This window comes from Ricinus communis, chromosome 7, assembly GCF_019578655.1.
Source record: "Ricinus communis isolate WT05 ecotype wild-type chromosome 7, ASM1957865v1, whole genome shotgun sequence".
In the NCBI taxonomy this organism is placed as follows: Eukaryota; Viridiplantae; Streptophyta; class Magnoliopsida; order Malpighiales; family Euphorbiaceae; genus Ricinus; species Ricinus communis.
The window spans coordinates 2,988,828-3,008,139 of NC_063262.1; the positions used below are offsets into that span (position 1 = coordinate 2,988,828).

Below are 19,312 nucleotides of genomic sequence, written 5' to 3' on the forward strand. Positions count from 1 at the left end.
TTTCGATAACAATTGCTTGAATTATATAAATGATAAATATAAAATAATTTTTTATAGAGTATATATATTATTTTTTTAATATATGTATTATTTATATAATATGAATAATTATTTATAAATATATGCAAAAATTCGGTTCTACGGTTTGGTGCGGATCAGTACAAGACATATCGGCTCTGGTACGGTTACGATATGGTTTTTACTAAAGAACAGCACCATACCGTAATAGTAAAAATAATTATTTATAAATATATGCAAAAATTCGGTTCTACGGTTTGGTCCGGATCAGTACAAGACATATCGGTTCTGGTACGGTTACGATATGGTTTTTACTAAAGAACCAGCACCATACCGTAATAGTAAAAAAATTCGGATCGGTTATAAAAACTTTCGGTTTTTTCAGTTTTGGTACTTTTCGGTACGGTTATTCGGTTCGGTTGGGAATCACCAAGATCCATGCTCAGCCCTAATCAATAGGCGGATGGCTGTTACTAATAATGCAATGGCGGAAGCTCCGCCTGAGATAATGAAAAAGTCCAAAAAAGGCTCTAGTCCTAAACTTTTCCGTACATAGGTATCAATAGGGCTGAGTACGGATCGGTCCAATTCGGTTATCTATAAATCACCAGTATCATACCAAATCTCGGTTATTTTAAAATTGAATGTACCAGTACTGTACCAAACATAAAAGGATTCAATACCGTATTGTACCAATTTTACGGTTAAATACAGTTCGGTTCGATGCTATTTTCAGTTCTAAAAAATTTAAAAAATACAACTTTAATCTCATCTTTAATCAAATACATTTAGAAAAAATATAATTACTAACCTAAAAAAAGTAGCATGAAAATCTGAAAGAATTGCAATCACATTCTTGAATAACCTGTTTTGCAATTCAGTCACTTGCAAATATAATAATTCATTCAATATTCAAATACAAACCATTAATATATATATTACTTGTAGTATAAAAATATTTTGCAGATGACAATCATTAAAATAAATAAATTTACAAACTTTATCTAGCACTAAAATACATGTCCAAAATTAGCAAAAAAATGTTATTACCTCCCCTCAAAATTAACACTCCACATTTAATCTTGACATAAGGGACTTACTAATCTCAGGATTTTGAATAATTTTTATAATAAAAGTAAAAACTTACGTCAATAAAACTTAACAGTATCAACAATAAACAAACATATGTAAAAAGTAAAGAAATGTTACTTGACTTTATGCTTTCAATATCCTCTATTGATTCTTCTAGTTGGATATGTTTATTTGAACTTCTAAGCCAATCTTGACAACAAATGAGGACCTCTATTGTTGTAGGAAGTAAAGAATTTCTATATTGATCTAGAGTTCGTCCTCCAGTACTAAATGCAAATTCAGAGGTTCCTGTTGAAGCTTGGATAACCAATACATCGTGTGCAACCTTGGACAAGATAGGATACCTTACTGAATTCACCTTCCACCATGTTAAGATATCGAAATCAATGGTGAATTTTTTTGCAAATTCTTCGAAATACCTATCTAACTTAGATATCTTAGACAAATTTTGGTGCGCTTCTTCCTCTAAAAAGAACTTATCAATCTCTTCTTCTGTTTCCGTATCACTTGGCCCACTATCGTATGCAGATTTTTATAATCTCTCTACAACCTCATCCATATATAATTGATCCTTAATTATCTTGTATTCATCCACCATCAACTCTAAAGCTGATTTTTCCATTTTTTCCAAATTTTTTGTCTCATCTTCACCATTATAAATGGTATACTTAGCTTTCAAGTACTTTAATTTGCACCTAGCTTTCAAGTACTTTAAATCTAGTATTATAGTATGTATACTAGATTACTAGTATCAGTATACTATATGACATATTAATATATATAACTTATATTTTTTATAAAGTATAAAGTATATTATAATATTATAGTTATTTTTAATATGTATTATTTTTTTATTTCGATAACAATTGCTTGAATTATATAAATAATAAATATAAAATAAAGTATTTTAGAATATTATAGTTATTTTTAATATGTATTATTTATATAATATAAATAATTATTAATAAATATATGTAAAAAATTCGGTTTTAGGGTTTGGTCCGGATCAGTACAAGTCGGATCGGTACTGGTACGGTTATGGTACGGTTTTTACTAAAGAACCAGTATCATACCGCACTAGTAAAAAAATTCGGATCGGTTCAATTCGGTTATAAAAACTTTCGTTTATTTCGGTTCTGATATTTTTCGGTACGGTTATTCGGTTCGGGCGGAAATCACTGAGATTCCATACTCAGCCCTAGGTACCAGATGGGGAAGACGAGCAATTAAAAGAGGAGAGCATTTCTTCCTCCATATATCCCCTCTCTCCCTTAATCTTACAATTGCCCGTGACATGTCTAATGTTAAAGGGGAACCCTTTGGAAACGCCTGCATATGGAGGAATAACATTGTTAGAGTTAAAGCATTGACAACTCGTTAAGAAATATAAAGATAGGAAAAGAGTTTGCAATATTACGAAGCCAAAATCGCCAAGCTCGTAGGTAGGTCCTTCTGTAGTGAAACCTGTGCAGTATTTTGCCAGAAAAACTTTGTCATGGGGCATCAAAATGAAAGCAACTTTAATATCTCCACTTGACAGAAGTTCTGCAAAATCATCAATTGAGGCTACGCTTATGATATTATTTGCCTTGAATTCCAAGACATTCACAAAATACTGGATGGAAAATGAACTCCCGTCACAACAAATAGTTGTTCTTCTGAGCATATTAATATCTGTTTTAGATGGTTCACTATATGAGATGGCGGTCATAGAAGTAAAGCTTGTTGTGAAAGTTGTCATAACTACTAGCATCAGTAATAACCATGATGCTAGCACAAAGAGAGACAAACTGCTATTGGGTCTTTCTCCTGCAAATTAATCGAAAGCTAAAGGATTTAATCAAATGAATACATAATTTTTACCATTCCAAGAGTAAACACAATAGATATACGGCCACAAAATTCTAGATGAGCAGAACCTGAGACCTAGTTATCTGTTTAACGACTCAAGAAATCTCATTGCAGAAATGCCTGGAGCGGTTCCTTCCTTTATTGACAGATTTGAACTGTTTTGTAACTGGAATAGTTTTATAATTAGATATCTAGAGTTTAAAAACCTGATTCCAATATCAATTTTGAGATGAAGACAATGTTATTTGTTAAATATTCCAATATCAGTATTAGCACACAAATATTTGTAAGTATCAGAAATCGCATCACCCGGCCAAAAATCAAGTTAAGAGGTATGTAGAAAGTCGTATGGTCTAGTTGTCTTACTCTGTCCATAATAGAGAGTTGCAAAAGCAAATGACAAACCAATTGCAATTCGTCTAGCAACTGAACCACTAGCCACATTACTGGCAAGTGAACCATTATGGTTCTGATGTTCAACTAACCAGATAACAAAACCAGTGAAGAAGTTTGTGGCTGCAAGAAGAAACCACATCCATGAGGTGAAGAGGCTCATGAACAGCCAAGTCTTCTGTTTATCTGTTGTAGTCACCAGCATCACAAGTTTAGCTTCAATATATGACTCTGAGAATTCTACGAACTCATACCCTTCTGCGCTTATTAGAAGTTTACCTGCAGCTGCATCAAATAGTCTTGAACAAAATAGGCAAAATCTATCAGTATTTTCTGACTTGTTTCATTAAATCTCTTATGATCAATATTTTCTTTTCATGTTTGATGTTATTAGGTTGCTTAACTGCTATACTAATACGCGCATACCAGCCAGTGGCTTATAAATTCTCCTTTTAACATATGCCCAAGTAAAAAATTTGAACATGGAAAAGGTAATTACAAGGTAGATGATGCTCACAAGGTAGATTATAATGCACTTTTAATTAGTTTTCCTATTACAGATGCAGCAATTTGCTTTACTATTTAAGGGCTCATCTGCTTATGCTAGTTGGTTGAAGAATTAAGTATTGGACCACTTTTGCTCGTGAGGAAAAAGAAATAAACACAATAAACATAACATAAGAAAAAATTCTTAAAGGAGATAAATATACTATAAATATATATTTCTATAATCAAAGCACACAAGACATTGCTCTATCTCTTACTAGAAATAGCTTCTCCACTCTACCAAATTACTAACATTTTAAGCTATTTATAATAGCACCTATATGACTCTTTACTTACAAACTTAATTACTCATATTCATAACACTTAATAATCTAATCTTTCATATACTTAGACCTTCACGTACCTTTTAATAACTAATGATTCTTAAAATAATGAAAATAGTAAATATTTAAGTTTATATTTTCAACATTAAGTACTTCTTGACTCACACTTGAAGCTCAACTCTTCTTTGCTTTTTGAGTGAAGTGAAGGGTTCTTCTAGTTATGCCAAAACAAATTCCCTTGCACCGGTGATAGTAGTAATACCTTCAATGGTAGACTGAGCAATATGATTTCTATTGCAATTAGCAAATTATATGATAAATTGTTAGATTTCTGTTTTTCCGTGTAAATCCAAACCATTTAATACGTTGACGAACTTGAAATATGTAATTTCGCCGTATCCAGCCATTTTCATTGCAGTAACTCTTACAGTACACAAAATTATATTTAAGTACTGAACATCTAAGTTTTCACTTTGTAATACAATAACTATGAAAAGGGTTGTCAGTTGCCTGTAAACATTACTTCGCTTAAGCTTCAGGATGCAATATACAAAATACGCTGCATATTTAACAAAAATAATGTATGTACATAATGCGTCAGCTAAAAATCTATTTCTCCTTCCGTTTGAGGAATGGAGCTTCTCCGTGCTAGTTGAAGCTCATTCCTAGTTTAATTTTCTGTCAAGAGTGTTGCCAAACTTATCCAAAGTCCTCTACCCAATAAGGCTGCCTGAATGTTGGTCCATATGTTCCATTGACGTCTTAAGATATGAATGACTGTAATAAATAATGCAATTGTGGAAGCACAACCTGAGATAATGAAAAAACCTAAGAAGGGTTCTGGTCCTAAACTTTGGCTTGCATTGGCATTAGATGGTGAAGCTGAGAAATTATAAGAGGAGAGCATTTTTTCCTCTATTGCTAGCAATTCCCCCACTCACCCTTAACCTTACAATCGCCTCTGACATGTCAAATGCTAGAGTAGAAACCTTTGGAGACACCTGCAATATAAAATGAACAGAAGTTGATAGAGTTATATATTGTTAGACCAGAAAGCCTGGAGAACTCATCAGAAAATATAAAGAAGGGACGAGTAAATGATCTTACAAAGCCAAAACCGCCAAGCTCGTAAGTAGGTCCTGCAATATTAAAGCCTGTGCAGTATTTTTCCAATAAAACCTTAGCGTAAGGCATCAAAATGAAAGCAGCTATGATATTGCCACTTGCTAGAGCCTCTGCATGATCATCAATTGAGGCTATACTTCCGATATTCTTTGGCTTGAAACCCAAAACTTTCACCAAATACTGGATAACAAATGAACTTCCATCATAACCAATGGCCGCGTTTGTCCTTCTTAGCATATTAATATATGTTTTAGATGGTTTTATATGTGAATTGGTCATCAGAGAAGTGAAGCTTGTCGTGAAAGTTGCGCTAACTACTAGCATTAGTAATAACCATGGCGCCAGCACAAAATGAGACAAACTGCTATTCGGTCTTTCTCCTGCAAAATGAAGGGTATGAATTTAAGCTTAAGCGAATGAATCAATAATTAGCATTTCAAAGGCTATGTAAAAGAGATAAATGTCATAATTAGAACAAATATACAACAAATTTTAGATGAGCAAAACCTTGAGACCTAGAAATATGTTTCCCACCCATGAGGTTTTGCAGAGTGCCTGGAGTGGTCCCTTAGTTACTGTTGAAGCACCCAATACCTGCATAACTCAGCAGGCAAAGACCAACATTAAGGACCAACAGTCTTTAACTGCTGGTCAAGGCCTCAGATATCAAGATCATCACAGGCCTAGTGAGGGAAAAGGAGCAACACCTCTCCCCTAAGGGAAAAGGCTGCTTCTACCTTTCCCTAAACAAAAAAATTACCGTTGCTACAAGTGTATATAACAGGATACACACTTTCTTTGTAAATTCAGAATTCTTAATCATCCTTTTATCAATAAAATCTCAGTTCTTCTACATTCGATTTTTCCACATGGTATCAGAGCAGGATTGATCCTGTCATCATCTACCCAACAATCAGAATTTTTTTTTTCATCATGTCACAAAATGATCTCACCAAACTCACAAACATTATGTTAAAGGGAAACCCGAATTATTTCGAGTGGTCAAGAGCAGTTTACATTGGTTTGAGTGGCAGAAAAAAATTAGGGTTCATCACAGGAACCCTAACCAAGCCAACAATTCAAAACCCGAACCAGCCAACAAAAGAGGAGATTGAAACCATCGAAGAATGGCAGACAAATGACCATTTGGTCATGTCCCTCATTACCAACACGATGGAGCCTCAGATTGCGGACTATGTATGCTCCCCGGCATCATCACAGGCAGTGTGAGAGAAGATGAGAAATCTGTATGGACAAGAACACAACTTCGCACACATTTCGGTCTAAAACAAGAATTAGCACACATCAAGGCAAGGAACCAGTCCCATGAAGCTACGACCGGTACTAACCCGGTGGGAGGAATTACAGAGTTACCTCCCACCCACAACAAACCCCGATCAAGCTCGCAAGCGACAGGAACAGGATTTAGTATACACTTACCTCGGCGGGCTCGATATGAGCTACGAAGCTCTCCGGTCCCAAATACTTCTCTCAAGCAGCCTCCCTCCGCTCGACGCCGTCATAGCACTCGTACAGTAAGAAGAAACTCACCGCGTCACCATGGGAGCATCGAACCCCGACGACAATGAAGGCTAAGCCTTCGCTGCTCCCTCGGGAGACCAAGCCCGAGGCAGGGGGATGCCCACCAACCTCGAGCGGTGTCACCACTACAACAAGCAGGGTCACACCGCCGCTCGTTGTTGGCACCTGCACCCCAACCTTCGGCCGGCGCAGCACCGAGGAGAGCGAGGGAGAGGGCGGCGTGAGAGGGAAGAAAGGAGAGGGGAAAATAGAATGGGTCTTGTGGGATGAAGTGTGTCTAACCCTACGGGTTATGACACACTTGTCGGGAGGACCCATTAATGCCCGACCCGACAAGCGACCCAAGCCGTTCGTGACCCGACCATTGGTCTGGCCCGACCCATTCCAAAGCTGCTAGTCGGCCCGGCCGACCCAAAGCCGATTTCTTGGGCGGTCAGGCCAAACCGACCGGTGAGCCTACACAGCCCGGATCCGGCCCAGTTGACAATTCCCAACTCTCACACCTAATTTCTCAGCTCCAGTCCATGTTACAGTCTCAGCAATCCCGTGGGTCAGGTTTAGTATCTCACCATTACACAGATTTTTTACCTACATATTCTGATTGGATTATTGATTCTGGGGCGACCGATCACATGACTTGGGATTCGACACAGTTGCACAAGTTTACTCCTGTGAATTCCCAACATGTGATCGTTGCTAATGGGGATAGAGCCGAAATTTCTGGTTTTGGCTCCTCCACCCTTTTGAATCACTCTATACCAAATATCCTTCTTTTACCTAATTTTAAATCGAATTTATTATTTGTTGGTAAAATAACCCAAACTTTAAATTGCAATGTTATTTTCTCACCATTTGCTGTGACTTTTCAGGATCGAATCACCGGGAAGACGATTGGTGAAGGATACCTTCACAATGGTCTATACTATCTTACCACTCCCAGTCAGTGTCTGACCACAACCAACCCTTCCAACCAAGGCTTGTTGATGCATCAACGGTTTGGGCATCCGTCAGACAAAATTTTGAATCACCTTTTTCATCTTAAAATAGACTCCAGTTGTTGTGATGTTTGTAAATTTTTCAAGCACACTAGATTACCTTTTCCATCGTCGTCTAGTAAATCAGAAAAATTATTTGATCTAATCCACTCTGATGTTTGGGGACCCGCCCCCATTACCTCCTACAATCACTTCCGCTACTTTGTCACTTTTATTGATGATTACTCCCGACTTACTTGGGTCTATTTATTAAAAGGAAAAAATGACGTTTTTCCATGTTTTCTCAATTTTTATACCTTTATTAAAAATCAGTACAATGCCAAAATTAAAATCTTCCGTTCAGACAATGGTACTGAATATATCAACAAAAATTTTTCTGCATTTTTTTTCCAAGAAAGTATTCTGCACCAAACTACTTGCATCTATACCCCTAAACATAATGGGATTTCAGAAAGGAAAAATAGACATCTTCTTGAGGTTACTCGTACTCTCTTTTTTCAAAACAATATTCCCCACATTTTTTGGTCGGATGCCATCCTCACTGCAGCATATCTCATCAATCGGCTTCCCAGCTCCGTTCTTAACAACCTTAGCCCCCTAGAACTCCTCAAACAAAGAAAAATCGATCTAGGTCACATTCGTGTATTTGGCTGCACTGCCTTTGTCCACATTAGACGTCACCATAAACTGGAAAAAAGTTGTGTCAAAACCATCTTCCTTGGATACTCCTCAGAAAAGAAGGGCTACAAATGTTATGATCCTACTACTTACAAATCCTACATTTCCCGAGATGTGACCTTTAACGAAACCATCCCTTACTTTCCTAATGATCCCTCTCTTCCCACAGCACCCCCAACAGACTTATTTCCTTCTAATTTTTTCTTTTTTGACAGCATACTTCAGGACACTCTCTCTACACAAGAGCGCACTCATATGCCTGTCATCGGCCCTAGCCCTTCAGGGGGAGATACGTCCATTCCCATGGCAACTTCCTCAGGGGGAAACCATGAGTCACCAACAGAAGAACTTGCCCTGCGGAGATCCACTAGACCTACCAGACCTCCTGCTCGGCTAAAGGACTATGTGTCCAGTTCGGTATCATATCCTATTCATCACTATATCAGTTATACTTCAGTATCACCTTCCTATAAGGCTTATTTAAACACTCTCACATCCCACATAGAGCCCACCTCATTCTATGACGCTAACACTAATCCTAATTGGTGTAAGGCTATGCAAGAGGAACTCCAGGCTCTGGAAAAAAATGAAACATGGGATCTTGTTACCCTACCATTAAATAAAAAACCAGTTGGCTGTAAATGGGTATATAAGATCAAATATAAGCATGACGGTACCATTGAAAGATACAAAGCCCGGCTAGTAGCAAAGGGTTTTACCCAAACTTATGGTGTAGATTACCAGGAGACCTTTGCTCCAGTAGCCAAAATGAGCACGGTCAAGTATTTTATTGTCTGCTACTAACTCAGGGTGGAGCTTATTTCAGATGGATGTCAAGAATGCTTTTCTTCAAGGGTCTCTAGCCGAAGAGGTATACATGAAACTTCCACCAGGCCATACATTAGCCTCTGAGCCTTTCCTGGTATGTAAATTAAAAAAGGCAATCTACGGGCTGAAACAATTACCACGAGCATGGTATGCCAAGCTTAGTCAGTTTCTCTTAAAAATTAATTTCAGCAAGTGTACCTCTGACTCCTCTATGTTTGTTAAACACACTCACACTCATACTATAATTATTTTAGTATATGTGGATGATATTATTATTACAGGGAATAACAATGAGAAGTTTGAGGATGTAAAACAGGCTCTAAAGAAGGAATTTGATATCAAGGATCTCGGTCAACTAACTTACTTTCTTGGGATAGAAATAGCCAAATCTCATAAAGGTCTATTCTTATCTCAAAGAAAGTATGTCCTGGATCTTCTGCAAGAAACAGGAAAAATAGGAGCCAAGCCTGTAGATACTCCAATGGAAACAAAAAACCGTCTCAATCTAGAGGATGGCGACCCTTTAAGTGACATAGGTCACTACCAGTGGTTGGTAGGAAAATTAATCTACTTAACTGTCACCAGGCCTGATATTAGCTATATCGTAAGCATGATTAGTCAGTTTATGCATGCTCCCCGTACTTCCCACCTGGATGCGGTCGACAGAATCCTAAGATATCTCAAGGGTACTCCAGGTCAAGGTATTCTGATGAAAAATAATAATAATACTAACACCGTTCTTTGGTTTCTCCGATGCAGTTAGGCGTGGGATTGCGGCGGAAAATCGACCTCTGGATTCCGTGGTCTTTGTAGGAGAAAATCAGTAACGTGGAAAAGCAAAAACAATCAGTACCGAGCCATGGCATCAACAGCCAGCGAGCTTATTTGGATTAAGCAAGTGCTTACTGACATTGGAGTAAAGTGTAAGGATCCAATGGAGATGTACTGTGACAACCAAGCAGCCAGACACATAGCATCAAACCCAGTCTTTCATGAAAGGACTAAACATATTGAAGTTGACTGTCACTTCATAAGAGAAAAGGTCCAATCAGGAGAAATCACAACCCCGTTTGTCAGAAGCCACGATCAACTAGCAGATATCTTCACCAAGGCCCTAGACAAAGCAAGCCACCAAAGACTTCTAAGCAAGATGGGTTCTATCAACTTATTCAAACCCACCTTGAGGGGGAGTGTTGAAGCACCCAATACCTGCATAACTCAGCAGGCAAAGACCAACATTAAGGACCAACAGTCTTTAACTGCTGGTCAAGGCCTCAGATATCAAGATCATCACAGGCCTAGTGAGGGAAAAGGAGCAACACCTCTCCCCTAAGGGAAAAGGCTGCTTCTACCTTTCCCTAAACAAAAAAATTACCGTTGCTACAAGTGTATATAACAGGATACACACTTTCTTTGTAAATTCAGAATTCTTAATCATCCTTTTATCAATAAAATTCCAGTTCTTCTACATTCGATTTTTCCACAGTTACCAACACATTTGGTCTATTCGAGATGTGGGACATAATTTTAAGTTGGTCTATGGATTTCAAGAATCTCATCCACTAGCATTCTTCAGATGAGGAAATATGTAATTTAGTGATAATTTCAATAACATTATTAGCACCATAAACATTTGCAAAAGCAAAAATTGTACCAACTTCAGGAAAAGACAAAAAAAATTGAAGCTCTATATGGTTCAGTTATCTTACTCTGCCCATAATAGAGAGTTGCAAATGCAAATAAGAAATAACTTGTAAGATGTCTAGCCGGTGAAACTGTAGCTGCATCACTGGCAGGTGAACCTCCACTCTCATTGTGGTTCTGGTGTTCAACAACCCAGATAACAAAACCATTAAAGAAGCTTGTGGCTGCAAAAAGAAACCACATTCCTGGAGTGAAGATGCTGATGTACAACCATGGCTGTGATTTATTTGCTTCAGTAGTGACCACCATCACAAGTCCTGGGTCAACATATGGCTGCGAGTAATCTACATATTATCAGATCACCAACAGCTGCATCAAAAGTCTAGAACAGAGAGACAAGTATCCTATTAGTATTTTCTATTGTACGAGAAAGTTCAGAAAGCATACTGTTTTCTACCAAGACAATTCTTGGCGAATAAGAGGAATAAGGAGCAAGACGACTATCTGACCTTATGAGCAACCTCCTTGCTCCTTAAGCAAATCATCATCAGAGCCGTAAAAATGAACAGTTTCATAACTTAATTTGTAGTTTAGAAGCTTGACAGCTGCTTCAAAGACATCAAGTGAAAATCCAGAGATTTGTTTATGATCAAGGCTAACTTTCATGAATTGCTTGAAAGTTGATCTCATCGGTAAACCAATCTTCAAATGTGTTACTCTTTTTTCGTTTCAGTTATCACTAGCATTTTTTCACCAGGTTCCCTATATGGTTGTGAGAACTCTACATATTGAAATCTTCCTCCTGTTATTTCTATATCACCGACAACTGCATCAAAATTGTTCAAGTAGAACAAGAGCATCAAATCCTAGCGGGAATCATCTGGTGGAACAACTTGCGTGGTAGAAGGCCAGCAGATGCTTGAAAGGCATTAATTGAGAATCCAGAAATGTGTTTCTCATCATGACTTGTTTCTACAAATTGCTTGTAACTTGATCTCACGGATACCGCAATCTTCAACTGTCTTCCCTGTAGCATTGGAAACACAAATAGATTGGTCATTTAGAAATGCAAGTCCATTTTCTGTCTTTCCAGTGCTTGACAGTAGCAACGACAATAAATTTAATGCAGGAGCACAATCTGTTGCTTCTTCTCCATAAATAGTCCTCTTTATCAATCTGAAGATAGAAACTAAAGTCTTCTATGCATCATCTCCAAATTGTTTTATGCCTGATAAGGTCAACGACTGCCTGTTATAGGACGGTCAATGCCGTAATTATTCAATGTGCGCATCTTATAAAGCCAAACCATGTCATATAAAAACGTTATCGTTTAATAGCTATTGGCCCATTGCAATATACAAATATGGGTTGGGCTCTGACGGGTACGGCCCATACTTAAAATAGACATTTCGAGAAATCCAAGCCAAGCGATAGAATAGCACTGAAATGAATAATTTAGTTTATAAAAAAACAAATTAAAGAAACACAGAAGAGGAAGAGCAGTAATTTGTTGTGAAGATCGAAGAAGAAAGCTAATCAGAGTGGAAGTTTAGGGTTAGAGCAAAAAGATGTGGCACGAAGCGAGAAGATCGGAGAAAAAAGTACACGACATGATGGATGCAGCTAGGAAAAGAGCCCAAAGAAGAGCTGTATATTTAGCTAAAAGAAGAGGCGATCCTCAACAATCTATTCAGGTTATCTCCTCGAGATGCCGCACTTATCGAGACGATAGTCTCTATCAAGCCACTCAAGATCAGCAAGGCCTGTACGTCTTTTGTTAATTTTTTATGATATGCTTTTCAACAATTATTTAATTGTTTTAAACCTGAAATCAATCCATAAATAAATTTATCAGGATTCCTTGGAACGGGAAGCAGGATGTCTTAATTGATAGATTTGATGGACGTGCGTTGCTTGATTTTATTAGAGAGTCTACTGGCTCTAGACGATTTAGGCCGCCGCAAAAATCCGAAGAAGAAGAAGAATTAGAAGAGTTTGTTAATTTTGAGCGTTATCGGGATTTAATTAAGCATCGTCGTAGAGGATGTCGGTACTTTTTTATTTATTTAATTTTAAACTTGTTTGACTGATTATTCTTCTTTTTTTGTTTTCTAAATTTTTTATACATTCAACTTGGTTTTACTTTATGGTTATTTACTATTGGAGTTTAAATTAGATATCTCATAGATAAAGATTATATTTCCCAAGCTACTAGTTTACTGATAAAGGGAGTTTGTTTACAATTTTGCACATTTTTAAACAGTTACTGATGAAGAAGGTCTGCAACATGTAAATCAAGAGATGGAAGCTAAGATTACTGTTCCATTTTCCTCGGACAGGTTTGTTCATGCATTCATTTTTTTTCCTAGTGTTTTATAGTGGATGTGTTTAATTTCGTTTATGTTGCATTCTTTGAGTAGTTTGTACATGAGGGCGATGAAAATTATACTTTCAAATACGTTTGATTTCTCATTGTATATTTTGCAGATATCATGATATTCTATGTTTGCGATTTGGGTTCCTGTTAAGTTCTCCAAGGAAGAATTTGGCTTTTGGTTCAATTACTTAATGTTACTAAAGCTTCTTAGAATGTTTTGCTTTTATATTTTTATTTGGAGCTCCAAAACCAGCAAGAAAAAAAAAATGGTTTTTGTAGATAAGGATTTAGATGTGTCTCTTCAAAATGAAATGTTACAATTATAGTTGTCTGTCTTGCCCTTCTTATTGATTTTTACTGAACTTGACATAAGTATTTTTGGGTGAAGACATGAGGCCAAGAGTCAGTGTTACAACATGGTCTAGGGCTTTGCCTCATTGTGGTTTGCTTTGCCCTGTGAAATGTGAACTTTCATCGTTTAGTTAGAGTAGTTTGTCATTTTTCTTGGTCTTACCTTTGTGCTGTTATCATTGCCAATAAACAATTACAAGCTTCATATTCCTCCTTTTGTTTTGTTTTTTGAACACAAATCCAGTTCTACTCAGCTGGCACAAGCTCCTTCAATCAAGGGTTCATATTCACAAGTGGGGTTCTCTTATGACGGTGATGGAAAAGATGAATCTCAAGTTTCCGATGGCGATGATAATGAAGAAGAAGATGAAGATGATGATGAGGAGGAGGATTTTAATAGTGATGATAGCAATGATGAAGGAATGGATATGATAGCAAAAGAATTTGGAGTAAAAAGGTACGGGTGGCTTGTTTATATGGATAAGAAGGCAAAAGAGGAAGAAAAAAGGCAAAAGGAAATAATCAAAGGCGATCCTGCAATTGTAAGTTTGGCAATGGTGTCTCTTGGATTGTTTTCTCTTTATGCTGCTCTCATAAATTACATACAAGCATTACATATTCTTGGGTTTAAATATTCAGAGAAAGCTGAGTCGCAAGGAACGGAGGAAGGCTTCTCAGATAGAAAGGGAAAGAGAGAGAGAAGCTGCCCGGATAACAGGAACTCGAGTGCTTCATCATGATCCCTACAGGTAGACATACTAGTTTCTTTTAACCCAAAACCAAAGAAACATGTTAGCGAGTGATAAGATTTTGCTTGGAATTATGTGTATGATAATGATCCTTCCTTTTATTTGTGTAGGGAAGCTAGACGAAGTCCTACTTATGAAGCTTATTCCCGTTCTAGAAGGTAGGTTAAGTCTTTTGTTGGCTTTTGTGGCCTCTTTCTATTTTCCATCTTTCTCTCTTTTATTTTCCACGAGAGGATCTGTTCTAGATTCCTTTCTGAATCCTTATGTATTTTCAGGTCAAGATCAAGGTCACGTTCCTACTCGCCATCACATTCAAAGCGATATGGTCGTGGAGGGCATTCTGATGAAGTTCATCGTAGCAAGTCAAGGACTCCTAAAATAGAGTATATCACCGAGTTTGGGAGCTCTGGAGACGGGGACAAGCTGAAGCTTGAAGGATATTCTCCACCACCATCTCCTCCATTCCAAGCTGATATGTTGAGCCGGTCGGAGCACTCGACCTTTAATTCTTGCAAAGATAGATTGGACAGTCTTTACACTGCTGCAGCTTACCCTTTTGTTACCTGAAGCAAACTTTTGTGGTTTAAAATAGATCAGGCTTAGGGTTACCCTCTTGATAAGTGCCCAGATGGAGAGGGAGGAAGGCTTCTTTTCTGAAGCTCATTTTTTCCCCTGAAATGGACTTAATATAATCGCCTCCAAGTTGTGTGGAACCATTGGAATGGTGTCTAATGCTTGTGCTGTTCTGCAGGCCATACTCCGGTCGCATTCTTGAGGCACTGCATGTTGATCCTGCATCTGGTGTAACCCTTGATAAGGACAAGAGCACTAAAGTGGTGAAACCAGCAGTAAGGTTTGTCATAATGCCTGAAAAGATATTGATGTTGTTCCCTCGTATTGGTTTTATATGGTCTATATAAGTTACTGGATATGATAACACCTTTGAGATTTCCGCATCCTTTTTCTTGGCTTGTCCACTTCCTCTATTACAATTTATCAGTTAGTGATTCTTGTTCCCTTTCTGGCAGCACCTCATCAGCTTTATCAAAGTTAACCAAGGCAAGTGCTTCTGGCGGACCCTCAAAGCAGCAGCCAGGGGAGAAAAAGGAAACTCCTCAGGAGAGACTTAAAAGGATCATGAGCAAACAGCTAAACAAACAAAGTATAAATCATGCGCTTCTTTAGTCATGCAGTTAGTTCGACAAGTGATCTTCACATCCATACCCGTGTTTGAGTATTGCCAAGAATAGGACATAGAAAAAGTTCTTGATTTTTTTAGTTAATAATTTATTCTGTGTCTTTCTCTCTGATTTGCTATTTCCTTTCTTTTACTTTCACCTTTTCTCCTTTCCTTTTCTTTCATTCTTCTTTGTCTTTGACTTCTCTGAGGGGGAAGTTAGGATGAGGAGAGAGATGTTTCTGCTGTTTTCTACCACTTTCTGTTTGAGTCCCTAATGTTCTTTTCTATTCTTTGCAGTAAAAAAGGATACTGCTGCTGAAATGGCTAAGAAACGAGAACAGGAGCGTCAGAGGCTAGAAAAACTTGCAGAAACAAACCGATTAAGTCGTTATAGGCGTCGTAGCCGCAGCAGGAGCTACAGTCGTTCTCCACCTAGGTGTTTATCTTGATAGTTTACAATTTATAATCCATCTTTTAAAGGTTCTGCATCAAATCAGTTAACAATTAATAGGATAAAGGGTTCAGTATAGTTGGTCAGCATGGCATAATAATTTAGTTTCTTGATAGCATAATGCATATTATACATTTTCTCACAGCTGAGTGCAGCCATTGTTTAACAAATCTTAGATAACAAACTTCTAGTTTTATTGTGGAAAAGTTTGTTTCACCATTTCTCTTTTTACCGAGTCAAGAATAGGCATGCTTAGCCAGCCTTTACCCTTCTTATTGTTCATGCACAGGCCATATCATAAAATTTCCTCTTTAAAACACAAAATTGTTGTGGTTAATGGCCTAATCTTGCAGTTTCCAGGAAGGGGTGAAGTAGTAATTATACAATATTAGGGTGTTCTTTTCCTGAGTGTTTTATATTGGAGCTGTTGGACTGTGAAGTCTTAAACAGTTGTCTTGGCCCCCCATTCTCTTCTTTTTTCTGATGATGATGTTATTATTGTAATAATTATCATTATTACTATTTCAGAAGACATCGCCGCAGCAGAAGTCCAAGTAAAACTAGGAGTTCTCGAAGATATTATTCCCGCTCCCGGTCCCACTCCCATTCTCGATCTCGATCTCGATCTCGCTCTCGCTCTTATTCCCGCTCACCAAGGTGGTAAGGGTGGATTGTTTTTCCATAATGTGACATGAATGACTCTTTGTGGAGGCTAATTTAGAGGGCTTCACATTGCAGGGTAAGAAGTCGATCAAGGCACTCTTAAAGATATCCCCGCACTGCGAATGTTGTATTTATGATTTATGCCCTAAAGTATTTATGATTTATGCTTTATGCTTTATGTTCTTTTAAAAAGTAACAGCAGCACTTTTAGCCCTAAAGTATTTATGGAGATTTCTTAGGCAGTGGTGATAGTAATTGTGGGAGCCTCTGTGTCATCTGCTGTCTTTGATTATTTGTTAATTGCATCCACCATTTTTTATGCATTGTGGTGCACAATCCTGAGAAAGAGAATGAGTTTTGTCTCAACTTGAGGCCGTTGCTTTTTGCAATATTGAAGTTTTTCAATAGAAATCACGTTAGCCATGGTAGCAGTCTGCTAAAAGAGAGGGGACTCTTCAAATAGTTTTGAGTGTTTTTATTCCTGTATGAACCATTGATCGAGTGAACTCTTATGTATACAATTGCAGTATATTTTGCATTGTCTTATTGACTGCAATTACACGAATAATTTTTTATGTGAAAATATAAGAATTGATTATGTTGTAGCGTCCTGTATCCTGAATAGTTGATAGGTTACTTGCAAGAAATATGGGTTGCCTAAAATGTACAAGGTGATAGGTTTTATCTTCATGGCCTCGAGGTGGGTTCTGGGACTCTGACTTGGGTTTGTTTTCGGATACTTACTGATGTAATGGTTGAAGCTTTTAGTAGGGAAGTTATTTGTATTAAGGCAAGCTTCGGACATCAGCCGTGATTGCTTGAGCTGGCCAATAAGAGGAACATATACGAAGGGGCTTCTTGTAGAAATTGGAGTAATTCATGCAGATGCATCTGAAGTTGCAGTCTTTGGAATTCAGTTTCATTTTAATTGCTAATTGCATTCGCTTTTTGTCCTTTCCTCTACGTATTGCTGCTAATTGCTTAAATTGGAACCGAAAAGTTACAACGAAAGCAGAGAGGTAAATGCTATTTTCACAATATAAATTGTTACGCTCATCCAAACGGAAACTGCTAAAGTCTTCCCTAGCTAATTAATTGCTAAACAACAGAAACTACAAAAGTCTTTTCTAACTAATTAACTGCTAAACAATAATAAAAGAAATAGAAGAGAATAAAAAATCTAGATCATGGTAATGGAGGGCTCTTTGTCAACCATGCATCTCTTCCAGAATCAGTGATTCCTCCAAATTTGAGATATTTTTTTAATGGGAATATTTTTAATCTCGGGCAAAGAAAAGAACAGATGAATACATTCATGACCGCAACGAAAAAAAAGCACAAAAGATGAACAATCCAAACTTCAAAACGCAAAGTATTGGGAGGAACAGTTGAGCGATTTCGAATGTGAACAACATATTAATTGCTGCCACAACACTTTGAGCGGCTGATCGAATTCCCATTGGAAATATTTCTCTTGGCACTAGCCATCCTAATGATCCCCATGACCTTGCAAATCGCATATACATACCACAGCTAGAATTGCATACCATGATGGTAAATTAGTCACTATCCCTATGCTTCCGAATTTCCATCTAATAAACACTGCTACAAAAATCTGAAAAATGAGCATTTGAATTCCACCTTCAAGGAACAAAGTCCTTCAACCCCATTTATCAGTTCCATGCATAGAAACAAAGGTAGCAAAGACATTAACAATGCCGGTAACAAGATGTGGCCTATATTTCCGTGTCCTCCGAAGTTCTCCACGGATCCTCCACTTGCATAGCATCATCACAAGCCTCAACCAAATCTTGAAATTCATTCTCAATCTCATCATCTTGAGTAGCACCACGTATACACTTAAGAATGGCTTTAGCTTCTTCCTCTTAACCTTTCTCTAAGAGAGAATTTGGTGTATATTTGGAAGAAACAAAGCTGAGATAAATATGAAAGCAGCAGGGACGCATGCGCCGCCAAGAGTTACACGCCATGCTTGACCATTTTTCATCAAAATAGGAGTCACCTAATTTACGAGATTAGCGCAGAGAATACCAATTTTTATGGACAGTTGAAACACAATGTCGAAAAAGCCAAGTCGTTTGTATGGAGCCATCTCTGAAACAAAAAGTGGCACATACTGAATAGAAAAGCCAACACCAATACCCAACAAAATACGACCTAGAATAAGCATCCAGACAGCCTGAGCAGCACCATTGCGAGCAGCTCCGGCTAAGAAACAAAACCGCCGAGAACCATGGACATTCTTCGACTGAGTTTGCTGGTGATCTATTAGGCAGAGAGGGACGCAAGCAGTGCAGCCAGGTATAAGGAGGATGTAGAGGTAGTAAGAGTAAGATCATTGAACTTGCAGTACCGATTGTTGAGTGAACTAGAGTCTTAAATTTGTTGTTTTCTCTTTTCTATTTATGTTGTTCGCCGACGAATTAAAATATTCTGAGTTTCATTAGATGGTCGAGGAGCTGCTCAATCTATTTATGCCATTCGTATACTTCAACAATGCTTGTAAAGATGCAAGTTTTAACAT

At 37.7% G+C, this 19,312-nt stretch overlaps 2 protein-coding genes and 1 pseudogene across 6 annotated transcripts; 1 reads left to right on the forward strand and 2 right to left on the reverse strand.

Annotated features, from left to right (window-relative positions):
- Positions 1 to 4,732: 4,732 nt before the first annotated feature.
- LOC112535545 (glutamate receptor 3.2-like) lies at positions 4,733 to 12,295 on the reverse strand. The gene is made up of 4 exons (XM_048376572.1): positions 11,506 to 12,295; positions 11,062 to 11,378; positions 5,292 to 5,689; positions 4,733 to 5,185 (listed from the first exon to the last, which is right to left on the reverse strand). Exons 2-4 carry the CDS (start codon positions 11,303 to 11,305, stop codon positions 5,075 to 5,077), a joined length of 753 nt encoding a protein of 250 aa, XP_048232529.1. The 5' UTR covers positions 11,306 to 11,378; positions 11,506 to 12,295; the 3' UTR covers positions 4,733 to 5,074.
- Positions 12,296 to 12,419: 124 nt separating this feature from the next.
- LOC8262898 (CLK4-associating serine/arginine rich protein) lies at positions 12,420 to 17,372 on the forward strand. Of its 5 annotated transcripts, none has more exons than XM_025158154.2 (12): positions 12,420 to 12,761; positions 12,852 to 13,042; positions 13,260 to 13,335; positions 13,969 to 14,266; positions 14,364 to 14,473; positions 14,584 to 14,631; positions 14,749 to 14,958; positions 15,225 to 15,326; positions 15,502 to 15,635; positions 15,951 to 16,089; positions 16,636 to 16,764; positions 16,843 to 17,372. In XM_025158154.2, exons 1-12 carry the CDS (start codon positions 12,565 to 12,567, stop codon positions 16,868 to 16,870), a joined length of 1,662 nt encoding a protein of 553 aa, XP_025013922.1. In that variant the 5' UTR covers positions 12,420 to 12,564; the 3' UTR covers positions 16,871 to 17,372. The 5 variants fall into 5 exon arrangements, with proteins under 5 accessions (XP_025013922.1, XP_025013923.1, XP_015577511.1 ...); XM_025158155.2 differs by having other exon boundaries at positions 12,421 to 12,761; positions 16,636 to 16,761; XM_015722025.3 differs by having other exon boundaries at positions 12,422 to 12,761; positions 16,633 to 16,764.
- Positions 17,373 to 17,823: 451 nt separating this feature from the next.
- Positions 17,824 to 19,312, reverse strand: LOC107261608 (annotated as a pseudogene).